We start from the raw sequence: 13,509 nt of genomic DNA, 5'->3' as shown, positions 1-13,509 counted from the left end.
TGTGAAAAAGAGAATATATCTCATGTGGTAAAAGAATCACACTTCTGGGTGGCGCAGTTTGAAAAACTGTTTGCTTCAAGAACTGATCTGAAACTTAACCACAAGTCTTCACTTCTGAACCACTACCTTATTTCTATGATGGAAAGGTTTAAACAGCAGGTTTTCCTTGCTTCTCCCCCACCCTCTTCCTTGTTTTTCACGTAAAGACGCAATTTCATCTTCCCAGTGGGAACCAGTGAGCACTGTCATCTTTTAATGACATCTAATAATGACAGGTAATCACCAGTATGGTGATTACCTGTCATTATTATTTCACTGGTTATTCTAGTTCAGCTCGGGCTTGACTTCTTGAGCAACGCAAAATTCATTTAAATTTGTGATCTCATTCCTTTGTGGAGCATCAGGACAAATGATATTTAAGGAAATAGGAAGATCAATACTTATTTCTTTGATTCCAACACAAATCAAATGGTTTTAGGACTGTTTGACACTTGATATACCACCAAAATCTGCACTTGTAATATCTATTTATCCTAAAAGTTACACAAAAGGATGCTTATCTTTGTGCAGTGTTGTAAAGTCTAAACTATGTAATGTTCTAAAAAACCTTTGTAAATATACTCTCTCTTTGGTAAATTGTTGTTTGGTAAATATACTTAAATGAACCAAATGATCTAACCATAAGTCTTCAGAAACCAAGGGGTTAATAGTTTTGCATCCATGTTTAAAATTGTTTTACTGCCAAAAAATCTGTAATAGTTTACTTCTTCCTAAATCTTAATCATTTTTGAAAAATAGAAGTTTTAGATTTAAAAAGGGAAAATGCTCATTTCTCTGATGAAAATGACTGACAATCTCTTTAAAAAATATCAGAGGACACAGGAATAGAATAGAGGTTGAAACTCTCAGAAACAAAAACAAAAACACAGAACAAAAACAAGGATTGCTATAAAAGTCATAATAATTGCTTACTTATAAAACAAATTTCACTTAAACTTTTAAATTTAATATGAAGCCAAACAATTTTATTAATCACCTTTAATCTATCTTAAGTTTTTAAAAAATTCCCTTCCTTCCAAGCAAACTTTTAAAATTCATTATCTCCCCCACCATTACATTTCTAATAACCATGTAAAACAATGAATTACACTTTTGAATCTGATGTAAGTAGAATTCCCCAAAGCAAGTGAGAAAATAATTTCAACCTTTGACCTCTCCGCTAGCCTGATGGGAAATTCATTGGCACCATTATGGCTTTTAGCTTTCCACGAGTAAATAAGTAACCACTAGAGGGCAGACTTATCCCAGATCTGACACTGAAGAAAAACATCTCATAAATGCTTTTAATGTTCCTTTAATTATTTTTGCAATGTATTTTATTTTCCTGGATATTTAACAATCAACTTCAGTTCATCTAAAAGTATTCCTAAATAGGTCAAAGGTTCACTTTCACAAATTACAATATCACAAAGGCTGAGATGGCCTAAACATACAGCCTAGCTTACGTATATTAAAATTTTTTAAACAAAATTTAAAAATCTTTACTCTTTACTACACGGCGGTTTAAGTGCTGAGTCAATCATACTACGACTAGTACTCAGGTTCCACTTTTGACACAAAAATTTCGAGAGGTTCTAGACAAACTGAAGTGTGTTTGAGGCAGAAACTGACCAAGATTGTGAAGTCTGAACAAAGTGGAGTGGAAGAGGACAGCAAAGATTAAGGGTTAGAGGGAGGGAGGGTGGGTGGTGCTGGTGGTGGTGGCGGTGGTGGGTGTGTGTGTGTTTCATACTTAGTCTTCAAATAACTGACAATCTTTCATTTGAAAGGTGGATTAAATGTGTTCTACATTGCCCCAAAAGGAAAGATCAGAATTAAGAGATTAAAAGTACAAAGGAGAGATTTATGGTTGATATAAGAATTTTCTAATTCAAGATGGAATAAGCTACCTCTAACAATAGTGAGTTCCCCATCATAGAAGGCGTTCAAACATAAACAGACAACCATTTGGCAGAAATCCTATTTAGAGAAACCAAATGCCAATAGGACATGTATCTGAATGATTTTTAAGGTTTCTTCTCTCCCCGAGACAAGCATACCTCAATCCAGTCACCAGAGAGGTAAACACCCATCAAGTGAGAAATGAGCTTTTGCAGATCTATCTATTTGGAAACTTTCACCCTCATGTGATTTTCTAAGACAACAGATTTCTCAAGAGTATGTCCACAATCATGCCCCTCAGCTGTCATGGAAACAACCAGGACAACACTCTCTCAAGTCCAAGGACTCTAGAGCTTTCTACTAAATAAAGGCATATTAAAATCAGAAGATTTAAGAATACTCCTTTGCCTAAAGATAAGTGGAACATATAGATAAACCTCTGGCTCAATTCTATCATAATGGAGACAGGTTACATAGGTTAGCTGTACTTTTATGCTACTCTGTATTTTTTAGGAAAGTAATGCTTATTATTTCACCCAGATCCTTTTATAACAAATGGACTTAATGAAAATCATGGATGAAGAGAGCTAATGATAAGCAAATAAGAATAACCCCATTTGTACCAAATTGATTTTATTAAATAGTAATTTAAGGATATTGGGCTCAGCAAAGCATTACATAATTGAATCTATTTTTTTCCCTTATAAATGCCAGAGTTATAATTTCCACTAACTAGAGACAAAGTTATATCCAGGACATTTTCACAGCTTCCTCCGGGGGAAGCTGCATGAAGATAGTAGAAATTAGGACTCTAGTCATCACTTCACCATGTATCAGCTGGAAGAGCTTGGCCAGCACATAACCTCTGTGAGCCTCAGTTTCTTCAACTACAAAACATGCCAGTATCAATGACTTTCCAAGGAGGATTAAATGAGATAAGAATGTTTGTAAACCAAAAAGCACAAAGCAAATATAGATTAACATCATCCTTCTATTTATTTATGAAATGCCCAGTAAACGTCAGAGGCAATGAAATCTAAAGCAAAAAACAAAACTGCTGGCAAACCTAGGGAACAGGTTTGACATTACTTTTTATACAGGAGCAAAGATTTTAAAGTTATCGCATTACCTCCCTATAACATGAGGGCTAACAAATGCCACTTAAGAAAGAAAATCTAGAAATAAAAGGTTTCAACTGCTTTCTTGCATTTTTGCCCTTTGGCTAATGATATAAGCTATTATCTGTCTATTTAGACCTCTTATCTCTGGACATAGCACTTTGAAATGTACAGCAGAACCATGTTTCATCATGTCACACACAACATTGCCATGGACACTAAAACCTATATGAATCTCTATGATTCAAAGGCTGGTGTGGAAGGGAGGTGTGTGGGTGGAGGAGCTGGGGCCAGGGGGTAGGGAGAGAACTTGTAAATCATTCCTCAAAAGGTCCACATGTGGTCTCTGAGATAGTATCAAATGTCATTTCACATCTGTGTTGTCACTGGTGTTCTCTCTCCAAATTAGTAATTTTTAAGCAGAGAAACATAAACATGATGTAGCTACTGACTCTGAGTGTCTAATTATGGTTTTTAAAATTATTAAATAAAACATACATAGGTTAAGGCAGCCTTGATTTCTTATTAATAAACTCTGTGAATATTTAGGATGCATGTAGAAAACATTTCTATGACAAAGATTTCTTAGAAGATTTGTTCCATAATTTAATTTTAAGAAAACTGAACTCCAACTCTCCCTCTGCAGATCTACCTATCACCTGTTATCTACCTATCTACCAATCATCTATCTATCCACCATCTATCTATCCATCTATCCATCCATCAACTTTTTCTCCCAGTAAATGGTCATTTGTAAATACTGTTTTCTTAGGTGGCCCAGAGCAAATTACAAAGTGGTTGAATGCTGTTGCAGGTGCTTTGCAATTATCTAATTGCTGCTCACATCTATTTTATTGTGATTCATTTGGCTGGGAGGGAAAGGCGGAAGAAAAAGGAGTCTAGTGAGAACTACTGATGTATTTACTAACATATCTGTTAAGCAAAAAACCCCCACAAAAACAAATTAAAAAAACCCTAAGATTTAAATCGTGTTAAATATGATATCTATATATCTCTCTATATATTTAAAGGACTACTTCTATTTATAAATTGTATTATTGTAGAACTGGGCAGCATTAAGGAAGTTATATGATACTCAATTTAAATCAAAGGCAAAGTGGTTTACTTGAATATGATGTTGTTTTGCATTTCAAGTGATGTGATTGAAATATACATATAAAAATCAAGAGGCTGCTCATGAAGACGGTGCTTTTAAAATATTCTCTACTTCATTGAGGATCCGAGCTCCCCCCCTTCTCCCATGGATAAATGGATTCAGAGATCCTCTTTGTTTTTAAAAGAACTGACCCCTCTTTGCCTGATAAGCACTCTGTTCAGTGGAGCAGCCATTTGGGTTTCCTCTTTTCAAGGTCGGGCCATCACCCTTTCCCAATCATACTCATCAAAGGACGCAAAAATGGGACAAAAATCCCAGCAAAGGGATACCTCTGATGGTGATGAAAATGAAACCAGGGATAAAATTCAAATCTCATTTGGTAAAAAGAAAGGTCAAATTCTTCAAAACATAAAATCAAATTTATTAGAGTTGGAAAGACTAGTAATCACTAACACAGTATTTTCAAAGTGGCAAGGTGCCTTTCATTTGCACATCAATTGTGCTGGGGAAGAATCTATTAAGAGACAGACATTCCCTTCAAAGTCGCAAAACTCTATTTACTCTCAAAACTCTATTTACATGAACATAGGCTGAGCACTCATGAGAAGCAAAGGGGTATATAATCTACTGAAACTGATGAAGCACTTGCGTTTCCTTTCAGCGATCGGCTGCCGCCTGACATTTGGTCAATGCACTTTTATTATGAGCGGAACAAGTGCTCCCCTGATTATAAATGTTATCGCTGGCTTTCTCTGTTTGCCCAAGAAGCAATCCAAATGGTATTGGAATTTTATTGTTAATTAAACAAAAACAAAACTGAAAGATGAGACTAGAGTTGCTCAAATGAAGATTTATTTCTTCTAAGCATGAAACCACTTTAAGCCTAAACTTATTTGACAACTAACACAGAGGAAGGATTTTCTTCTTTGGTGAGTTCAAAAGGCCTGATTTAATGATGTTTAAAAAACAACAGTAAATCAGCCAACAAAGAGAATGTTTCTCTTTTATGGTCTCTTGTTCTCTCCTCCCCTGTCCACATGTATACACATACCAAAAGCTATATTGTACTGAGTGTTTCTGCTTTGCATGAAAAACCTAATTATACAAACTCTTACATATGGAACCAATTTAACTATTAAAACTGAGAGGCAGTAGGGAAGTATTTAATATGATCCCAGGCCAGTTTTTGCCCCTTAAATCTGATATGGAAACATTTACAGCATTCCTCATTTTCCCACGAACTATTTTTCTTTAGTTTAAATTGCACCAAAGCAAGATAATCCCATTAAAACACAGGATGTTATGATATTGGGAACGAAATATTCTAATTATCTAGATGCATTCTATTTCTCTCTCTCGGGCTTATTGAAAAAGTGCATTGCCAGTACTTCTGAGCTACTTTTCTCCAAGCGCAACACTATCAATCTATTATCTTATGGCAGCCAGAGGTCACTCCAAGACAAATGTGTGGGCTAGAGCTTTTGGGGGATGATGGTGGTGGTGTAATTCTCATGATTATATTAGTAAGGGATAGTACAGAACTTCACTTTGCACTACTTCAAATGCAAAAAAGCCTATGTACTTGGAAACGTCAAAATTAAAATATTAAAAGATAGTTTATTGTTTGATAGTTATTGTTCATCACAGGACAGGGTCTTAGCTTCTGACCCTTGTCCCAACAACACAAATTATACTAAATAAAATGGATAAGGACTGGCATTGGCACCTCCCAAATAGCAAATCTATTTTATAACTTAAAGGGAAAAAAAAATGGAAGAAAATGTCCTAACTACTAAACTCTTCCAGGATTAATGAAACTCAGAAAACAGCCTAACAGTTTTTTTAAGGGGGAGGGGATGAACATAAGATTTCTTTTACATACGTTGGTAAGACAATCTTAACATTTTTCTTTCAAAAATTACTTTAAGTACTTAAGACCGTGGATCACAGAGAGGGTTCCTCTCCTTTATCAGTTGCATATTCTAAAAATGATTAAATCTCTTTTCCCGCAAGCCACGAGGAAAAAAGATAGAAAATTTGCTGTGGGTCTAAGTCGTAAGAAAGATTTCATCTCAAGCAGCTCATCTTAGCGTCCAGTACGTTTCGGCCTGTTAATAATTAATAAAAGATGCCACCCAATCTCTAGTGAAGAAAGGCAAAGCTCGGTGATCCGAAAGTAAACCCAGCGCAGATACTCAATGGGTGTCCTTCCTCCTGGATTGCAACAAAACCTCAACCTAGCAAACGTTTAACGAGCGGCGCCCGCAACGGATGGCATAAACCCGCAGGACGGCCTGGGTCTGCAAAAACGCTGCCCATTAGGGGAGCCCTGTCCGCCGCAAACAGATGGGGCTGTAAATCCCCACTCCCAGCGGCCGGGTTGCTGGGGCAGATTATCTAACCCGAGAAACCTGCTGGCGCACGAGGGGCAGCGTGCTGCGCGCTGAATTTCTCTGGGGCTGTTTGTAACAGTCCTAAGAGCGGGTCTCGGTTTCTCCTGGCCCCACTGGCGACTTCCTGCACACCTCCAAACTTTGGCTTTCCCATTAAAAACTTTCCTGACTTGTCCTGGTTACTTTCCTCCTCACCTGGGAGGCCCTCGAGCTACTCCTCTCTTCATCCAGTGCCCCGTGCCATCCTGCCACCAGCCTGGCTAAGGAACCCTGGTCAGAGCAGAAGGCCGGGAGGGAAGTCTTGACCGCGACTAATCCGCGCCGGTCGACCCTCAATGCCGTCTAACCTCTACCGCTCCCTGCAAATCCACAACCTTAAGTATCAAGTGGGGGTGCGCTGCGGCTGCGGGTGGCCGCCGAGGGAGTCTTGGCACGCTGAAGAAGCCCGTCAAGCTCGGGCCCGGGCACTTTCGGAAGTGGCCGCGGCGGGAAGCGGTGCGGACTGGCCGCACTACGCTGGCGGGCGGCCGCTCAGGGCCGCTGGGCCGCCAGGGCGGGAGGGCGCAAGGCCTGGGCGCTGACCAGTCTCCAGGGATGACATCGTGTCCCCACGCACGCACGGCCCGACCGGGCCGCAGCGCCTTCCCTTTGTAGGCCGGAGCTGTTCGGGGTGTGGGCCCTGGGGACCCGCCGCAGGCGCCCCTGGCTTCCTCCAAACTCCCCCAAACCCTCCCCTCCCTTCCAGAAGCGCAGCGACTCCCAACAAAGTTTCTTCCGGGAGCCCCGCCGGGTGCCAGGCAGACCCCGGCGACTGACAGGAGCCAGAGGGGGCGGAAGAGGGAGCTCCAGCCGGTGCGCCTTTGCCCCCAACAGGAGGCAGGCAGATCCCGCGGCCGGGCTCAGGTGGCGCCGCTGCCTTGGCCCAGAAGGCCCTGGCGGGGCTCCGGCCGCCAGCCGCGGGCAGTACGTGCGCTTGGGCAGGCGCGCCCACCCCTCCCCCTGCGCGCCTGCCTCCCCGCCCCCCGGAGCAGCAGCCCACCCGGCCCCGGCGGGGCGCCCGGGCTCACCTTCATCGCTGCGATCACAAAATACATCATTTAAGCCGCGGTGCAGAGAGCGCAGGGAGAGCGGATGGTCCGACCCCGGAGCCCCCTCTGCCGCCGCCGCGCCGCCGCCGCCCGAGCCACAGCAGCAGCTGCAGCAGCTGCCCGCCGCCGAGAGCCATCCCGAGCCATAAGAGGCTCCATGTGACCGGCTGACATCACGGCCGCCGCTCTGTTTACACCGCGCCCCTCCGCTTCCTCCCCGGGCGGGAGGCGGGAGGCGGGAGGCAGGCGCACCCCAGCGCCCCGCCCGCCCCGCCCCGCCCCGCGGGCAGGTGAGCGGCGGCGGCTCGGCTGGCGCACCCGGGGAGGCGCTGCCCTCCGCGCCCCCAGCCCGCGCCAGGCCCCTGGCCTTCTCCCCTTCGCGGGCACCTGTGGCCGCCAGGCGCGCTCTGTACTCAGCGTCCCGCGAAACTCGCATCTGACCACTTTCTCCCCCAGCCCGAGGGGCAAGCGGCACAAAACCCAACCCCACTCTCCCGCTCCCTTCCCAGAGCCCCCAGGGGTGTTAATGCTCCGACTCGTTGGCGGAAAAGAGGTGTTTGGTCTGAGGGGCCATAGTCAGCGTCCTTACCCATTCTCCAGAGTCCCTCAGCTCTATTGGGAATGTAAGCCCCCTCCAGATCCGGGACCAGCCATCGGGACCACACGGAGGCTAGATAAGTGCCTCCTAAAGTCTTTCCTTAGGACTCGGCCTGGGCAAGGGGAAATCCGCCCACCCAGGCGTTGGTAATCCTCATCACACCAACAACTAATGTCCTGGTTACACCTGCTTCTCCACTTTGGAAGAGCAGGAAACTCCATGTGAAACGCCTAAGTGAACAGCCGCCAGCCGATGTGTGCCACTAAATTGCCAGGCTCTCGATATACAGCATTATCTGCCGAGAACCCATTTACAAGTGGAAAAGGCTCTAGTTTTCACACCCTAAAAATGAGACGTTGTGGTAGTTTGGACGGTGGGGCGGGGGGGGGGGAGGAAAAAGGGGGGACGACGAAAAACGACCTCTAAAGGTCAACTTTGTGAATTTTAACTTGCAACCAAGATTCAATTCCCTCCAGACTTTGAAGTTTAATCCTTTTACTGGTCTTAAATCATGATATTACTATCATATTACTATCAGATGAATCCTTACAGTGAATTTCAGGTGCTACAGTGCCAGAGTCTGCGTTATTTAAAATTTCTGCAGGCTTGTCTGTAGTATTGAGCATAAGAAAAAAATTATCAGAAGCCAAGTTTGCATACATACTATTCCGTCAATTCTTTCTTTTATGATGGTCTGTTTCCTCTTACAACTTAAAATATTATATGATTATTAGTTGTTGCATTCATGGTGATTAAACAAGGAGAGTCCTGGCATTCTTTCCACATAATTGCGTTTTCCTTGCCCGAGTGGGCCATAATTTAAAACACACTTAGACAATCAGCCCTGTAGAAAACCAGGATCATACATTGCCCCCCCCCCTTTCAAGGCAAAATTACAGCCCTTTGATTTAGAAGGTCAAAAAATTTCATCGTACTTAAATTAAGCCAAAGCTTTACAAAAGGTTGATTTCAGCTAAAATCAACAGTTTTTCCTTTAGAATTTTTTCCCCCAAATAAAACCACAAAAATAAGAAAAGAAATTATAAAAGTGTGAAGCCAAGACCTACCCATGTTAACTCAGCTGTCCAGCCATAGCGAAATGGACAAGAGTTTCAAATGAATCAACCAAACCCACTATGATGTTTACAATTATGAAATTAAATCACACCACGTTCCCATGATGCAACTGTATCTCGCAGCGAGCAACGGCACGCCCTCAGTTACGCTGACACGTCATACATACTCGTGTTTGGTTCTTGATGTGCCTCGTGCTAACGATTTTAACAAGGGTAAAGCCCAGCTACCCTGTAGGTAGATCCCAGGGATAATTTTTTTCCCTTTGTACTGTTAGAGGATGGGAAAACATCAGAGACTTCCATACTCATTGCAAATGAATCCACATACACACTCTGAAAATTCACAATGTTATTTTTAAAACAATATCCCTCTTTAGAAAAGAATGCTTTCAAAATGACCAAATCCGTTAGCTCTAGTCTGCCTGTCAGACTCCAAGGTAAATAGTCTTACATTACTAGTAATCGGTATTTATTTCCAGACCATTTAAAACGAAATCAGTAATTGGGAACATGTAACATGACATGTGCTCCTGCAATTACAAGTAGTCAAATCATTCATCCTATAGGTATGTCCCCAATAGATAGCTAATCTCATAATACTTATTTGAAATATTTACACATTTATTCAACAAAGACATTTTCCGGATAATGCAATATGACCTTGCTGTTTAGAAATGTATTTCATTCTTATCCTGCAACTAATGAGCAACAGAATTGCAGATATTAAGTCTTAACCTTCTTGTGTGGATAGATGCTATTTGTAAACATGACTATTAAATGTCTTCAGCTTTTAATCCAGGGTATATTATTGCTCTTTACATTAACACAAAGCTCTCCTGAAACTTTGAAAGTGAAAAAAAAAATCCTCTTGAAATACAAATTTTCTACAGAATGTTAAGTTCTCAACCAAATAAATCAGTCAGGAATGAACAAATCCATCTGTCCCTTCGATACTACCAAATTGGAGCTATAAATGTTGCACATTTCAGTGCAAACTTTAACCAACTATACATTAAAATGCAGGAATAAATTATTTGGATTATATTAAACAAATACTATGGAATACCTACTATGGGAGAAAACAGTGTTAAGCAATATACTCTTTCCATTAAAAAGGTTTTTTTTACCACATGTTCTAAAAAAAAAAGAAGACTATTGCTTACATGGAAATAATTAAACAGGGTGGGAATTCTTTACCATGAATGAGATTATGTTATAATGTTATACATTAATTCTCAACTGAAATGTTTCTGTTGTCTAATTTCAGAAAAAGAAAGCATACTGTATACTTAGGTATAAACACATGTAATGCAACTCAGAGTCCTTTAGAGACAGTCACGGACCCACAGGGTGTCCCTATGTACTGGTTTCACATTGGACCTGGAGTGGAGGGACTCCAGCAAGGAAGTGGAGAGACACTTCTGATGCCAGGTTGTTCCAAATGCCTATGAAAAAAGCCTGCTGTATTTCATCAGGGATCTAGACTGGAGTATAACCAGTACATCGGTGCCAATCTTCCCACTTTCAGAGGTGAAGTACAGAAAAGATACTTGACTTTATGAGAGGTCTGATCTCATGGTATATACCACCCTGAATGACACACATAGTACTACTAGGAAGAATGGCAAACCAATGGGTTAGCAAATTTATCCTGAGTTGGCAAGTGGCTCCTAGTACAAAGATGATTTCAAAGTTTGCTGATGCACGTGGGAGAAAGCATTTTGGCTCTGTGGTTCTGTCTCACCCAGGCCGTGATTCTCTCTCTCCAGTATGTGTCAGCTTGCTAATTCAATTAATTTCTTTCTAGCTGAACAAGAAAGGGATCAGCGAAAGGTTAATGTGGTCATAGGCAGCTTGATTCAGCAGCATCCTTAGCCACCATTGCACTGTGATCTGTAGGACTGGGGCCATTCTGGCCAACATAGAGCCAGGGGATCAGGTCTCGGACAGATCAAACAGGGTCAGACCCAGAGCGCTCTAAGCAAGACTACTTGGGAAGTTACAGAGAAAGCACAAACTTACCTACGATATATAACAGACTTCCTTAATTTTGAGTCCGGAAGGAGATAGTCTCATAAAGGAACATCTATGAGTTGAATAATACTGGTGAGACCTGGACACCGCAGGTATTTAGGAGTGTTAGGAGAAGGGGATGAACACATTAACATAGCTTACCAGTTTTATTCATGATTTTAAACCAAATATATTAGGTTGGTGCAGAAGCACAACCTAAAGATGGAGATTTAAACCTAATGCGATTTAAAGTATGCAGGTATGCATATACATAGTCCACATGAAATATGGTGAAACACACTGTATTTTGGTGGTGAGCGACATTTTCAATTTCACGCGCACACACTTCACATTATCAACCACATTTACTGAATTCCTATTATGTGCCTGGCACTGTACTGGAGAATCAAACAAGAGCAAGACACTAGCCCTGATCTTGAGAGGCTCACTAATCAGCTGATCTTGGCTCTGAAAACCCTATAGAGAAGTCAGTTCCCTGAGTCAGTCTGAACTTTCTTAAAGGAAGGCAGTATCTGGTTGCCCATTGAAAAGACGTTTGCCCAGCACTTTGCCCCTTACAGTTGATATATCTGCACATCATTAGTGTGGCTTTTAGTGGAATGGGACATTGGAGGTGAAAGATTTGGCTGAACTGAGACAATGGTGAAGGAATTCTGAGATTTCTAGAACCACATATCTCATACATCTATTAGGAAATTCAAGAACTGGCAGATGTTTTGTAACCATCACAGTGAGGGAAAGGGTCAAGTTCACAGGCATAGAGACCTGAGCAACCTCCACAGAAAAGGTGGGTAGCAGGTGTCTCACTACACACACACACACACACACACACACACACCCACACCACAAAACCCACACCTGCCAAGGGAGCAAGGAAGGAGGTTCATGTCAGAGACCAGAGGGACTTTTGTCCCTTGTGTTCCCATGAGGTGTCCTCACCCTAGTCTTACAGCTGCCAGTGCAACAGGCCATCCAGGAAGTGGTGATTTTTTAGTTAAAGGATTATGAGAACCAGAAGTGAACTCAGAACCTAGAGCCCTGTGTTCAAGTTTCACACTTGCTACTATGTCCCCTTGGGCAAGTCACTTCACCTATCAGGACACCAGACCCTTGCCTGTGGAACGAAAGAAGGGGAACGGCTTCAAAGGGCTCCTGCAACTCACACACACCATAACTACTGTCAGGTCATGTCTCATCCACTCTGAGGAACACCTTCATCCCTTTCTCCCTGCCGCACCATGTCCACTTGCTTCTCTAAGGAGCCTTCTTTGTTTCATTGAACTTCATGGAATAGCAGGATGATCTGAAGCATTGACAAAACTGGGCTCAAAACCAAACTTCATCCCACTCACTGAGTGACCTTGAGCAAACCTTTTGTTTCCTCACATGAGATATAGGGGTAGTGGAGCCTTGTAGGGTCACTGGGAGGAATAAATTAAGCAATTTAAAGAAGGGATGGAGAGATTCTTTTTTTTAAAAAAAAAAAATTAGTTTCAGCTGTTACAAACATCATAATGTTAATAGACATTTACACCCCTCACAAAGTGATACCCCTCCCCCAATCCACTACCCCGCTGACATCGGATATAGCTGTTACAACAGAGTGAATCTTAATGGGGCTTACAAGTGGGAATACCATCTCCACCTCCACCACAAGCCCCTACATTGTTGTACACACAGAGCCTGTGTCTGCATAAATTATTGACCTCAATGAAGATGTGTTGAAATGACTATCAGCATGCACTTTTGCTAAGCTTTCTGCAATTTTGAAATGTGCGTATATAAAACAAGCATTTATTAAGTACCTGCTAAGTATTGGGAATACAAAGATGAGTAAAAATTAAATTACCCCATGGTCTAACGGATCTCATGGTCTCACTTTTCATGTCTAATTTCCTTATAAAAGTACAAGCTTTTAATATCTTATTTCCTGTGAGAGGGCAAGTTCCCATTCAATGAACCTTGATACACATCTTCTGTACATTATACTGTGCTAGGACATGGAGAGAGAAGGAAATAGATTAAGATGTCAGACACACACCCCCTCCCCCAAAGAACTTGCAATCTGGTAGGACAATGAACGTAATGTTTATCATGTAAGGCAGAATGCGTGACACACACTGTAAGTGTTCCAGAAATAAGGT

At 42.0% G+C, this 13,509-nt stretch overlaps 1 protein-coding gene across 4 annotated transcripts in view; it reads right to left on the bottom strand.

Moving 5' to 3' along the window:
* Positions 1 to 13,509, bottom strand: part of RORA (RAR related orphan receptor A) — a 688,250-nt gene that overhangs the window by 84,880 nt on the left and 589,861 nt on the right. The window contains exon 1 of one of the 4 annotated variants that reach the window (XM_033107227.1): positions 9,323 to 9,342. The exons of 2 other annotated variants lie outside the window; for them this stretch is intronic. In XM_033107227.1, coding sequence (XP_032963118.1) covers positions 9,323 to 9,326 — 4 coding nt within the window. In that variant the 5' untranslated portion in view covers positions 9,327 to 9,342. Of the gene's footprint in view, positions 1 to 7,637; positions 7,780 to 9,322; positions 9,343 to 13,509 lie in introns of those variants that run through there. One more of the 4 variants, XM_033107226.1, reaches the window with a different exon arrangement.

Source organism: Rhinolophus ferrumequinum, chromosome 6, assembly GCF_004115265.2.
Source record: "Rhinolophus ferrumequinum isolate MPI-CBG mRhiFer1 chromosome 6, mRhiFer1_v1.p, whole genome shotgun sequence".
Classification (NCBI taxonomy): domain Eukaryota; kingdom Metazoa; phylum Chordata; class Mammalia; order Chiroptera; family Rhinolophidae; genus Rhinolophus; species Rhinolophus ferrumequinum.
The sequence above is the reverse complement of the archived record's forward strand: the minus strand, read 5'-3'. Positions and strand labels throughout refer to the sequence as shown.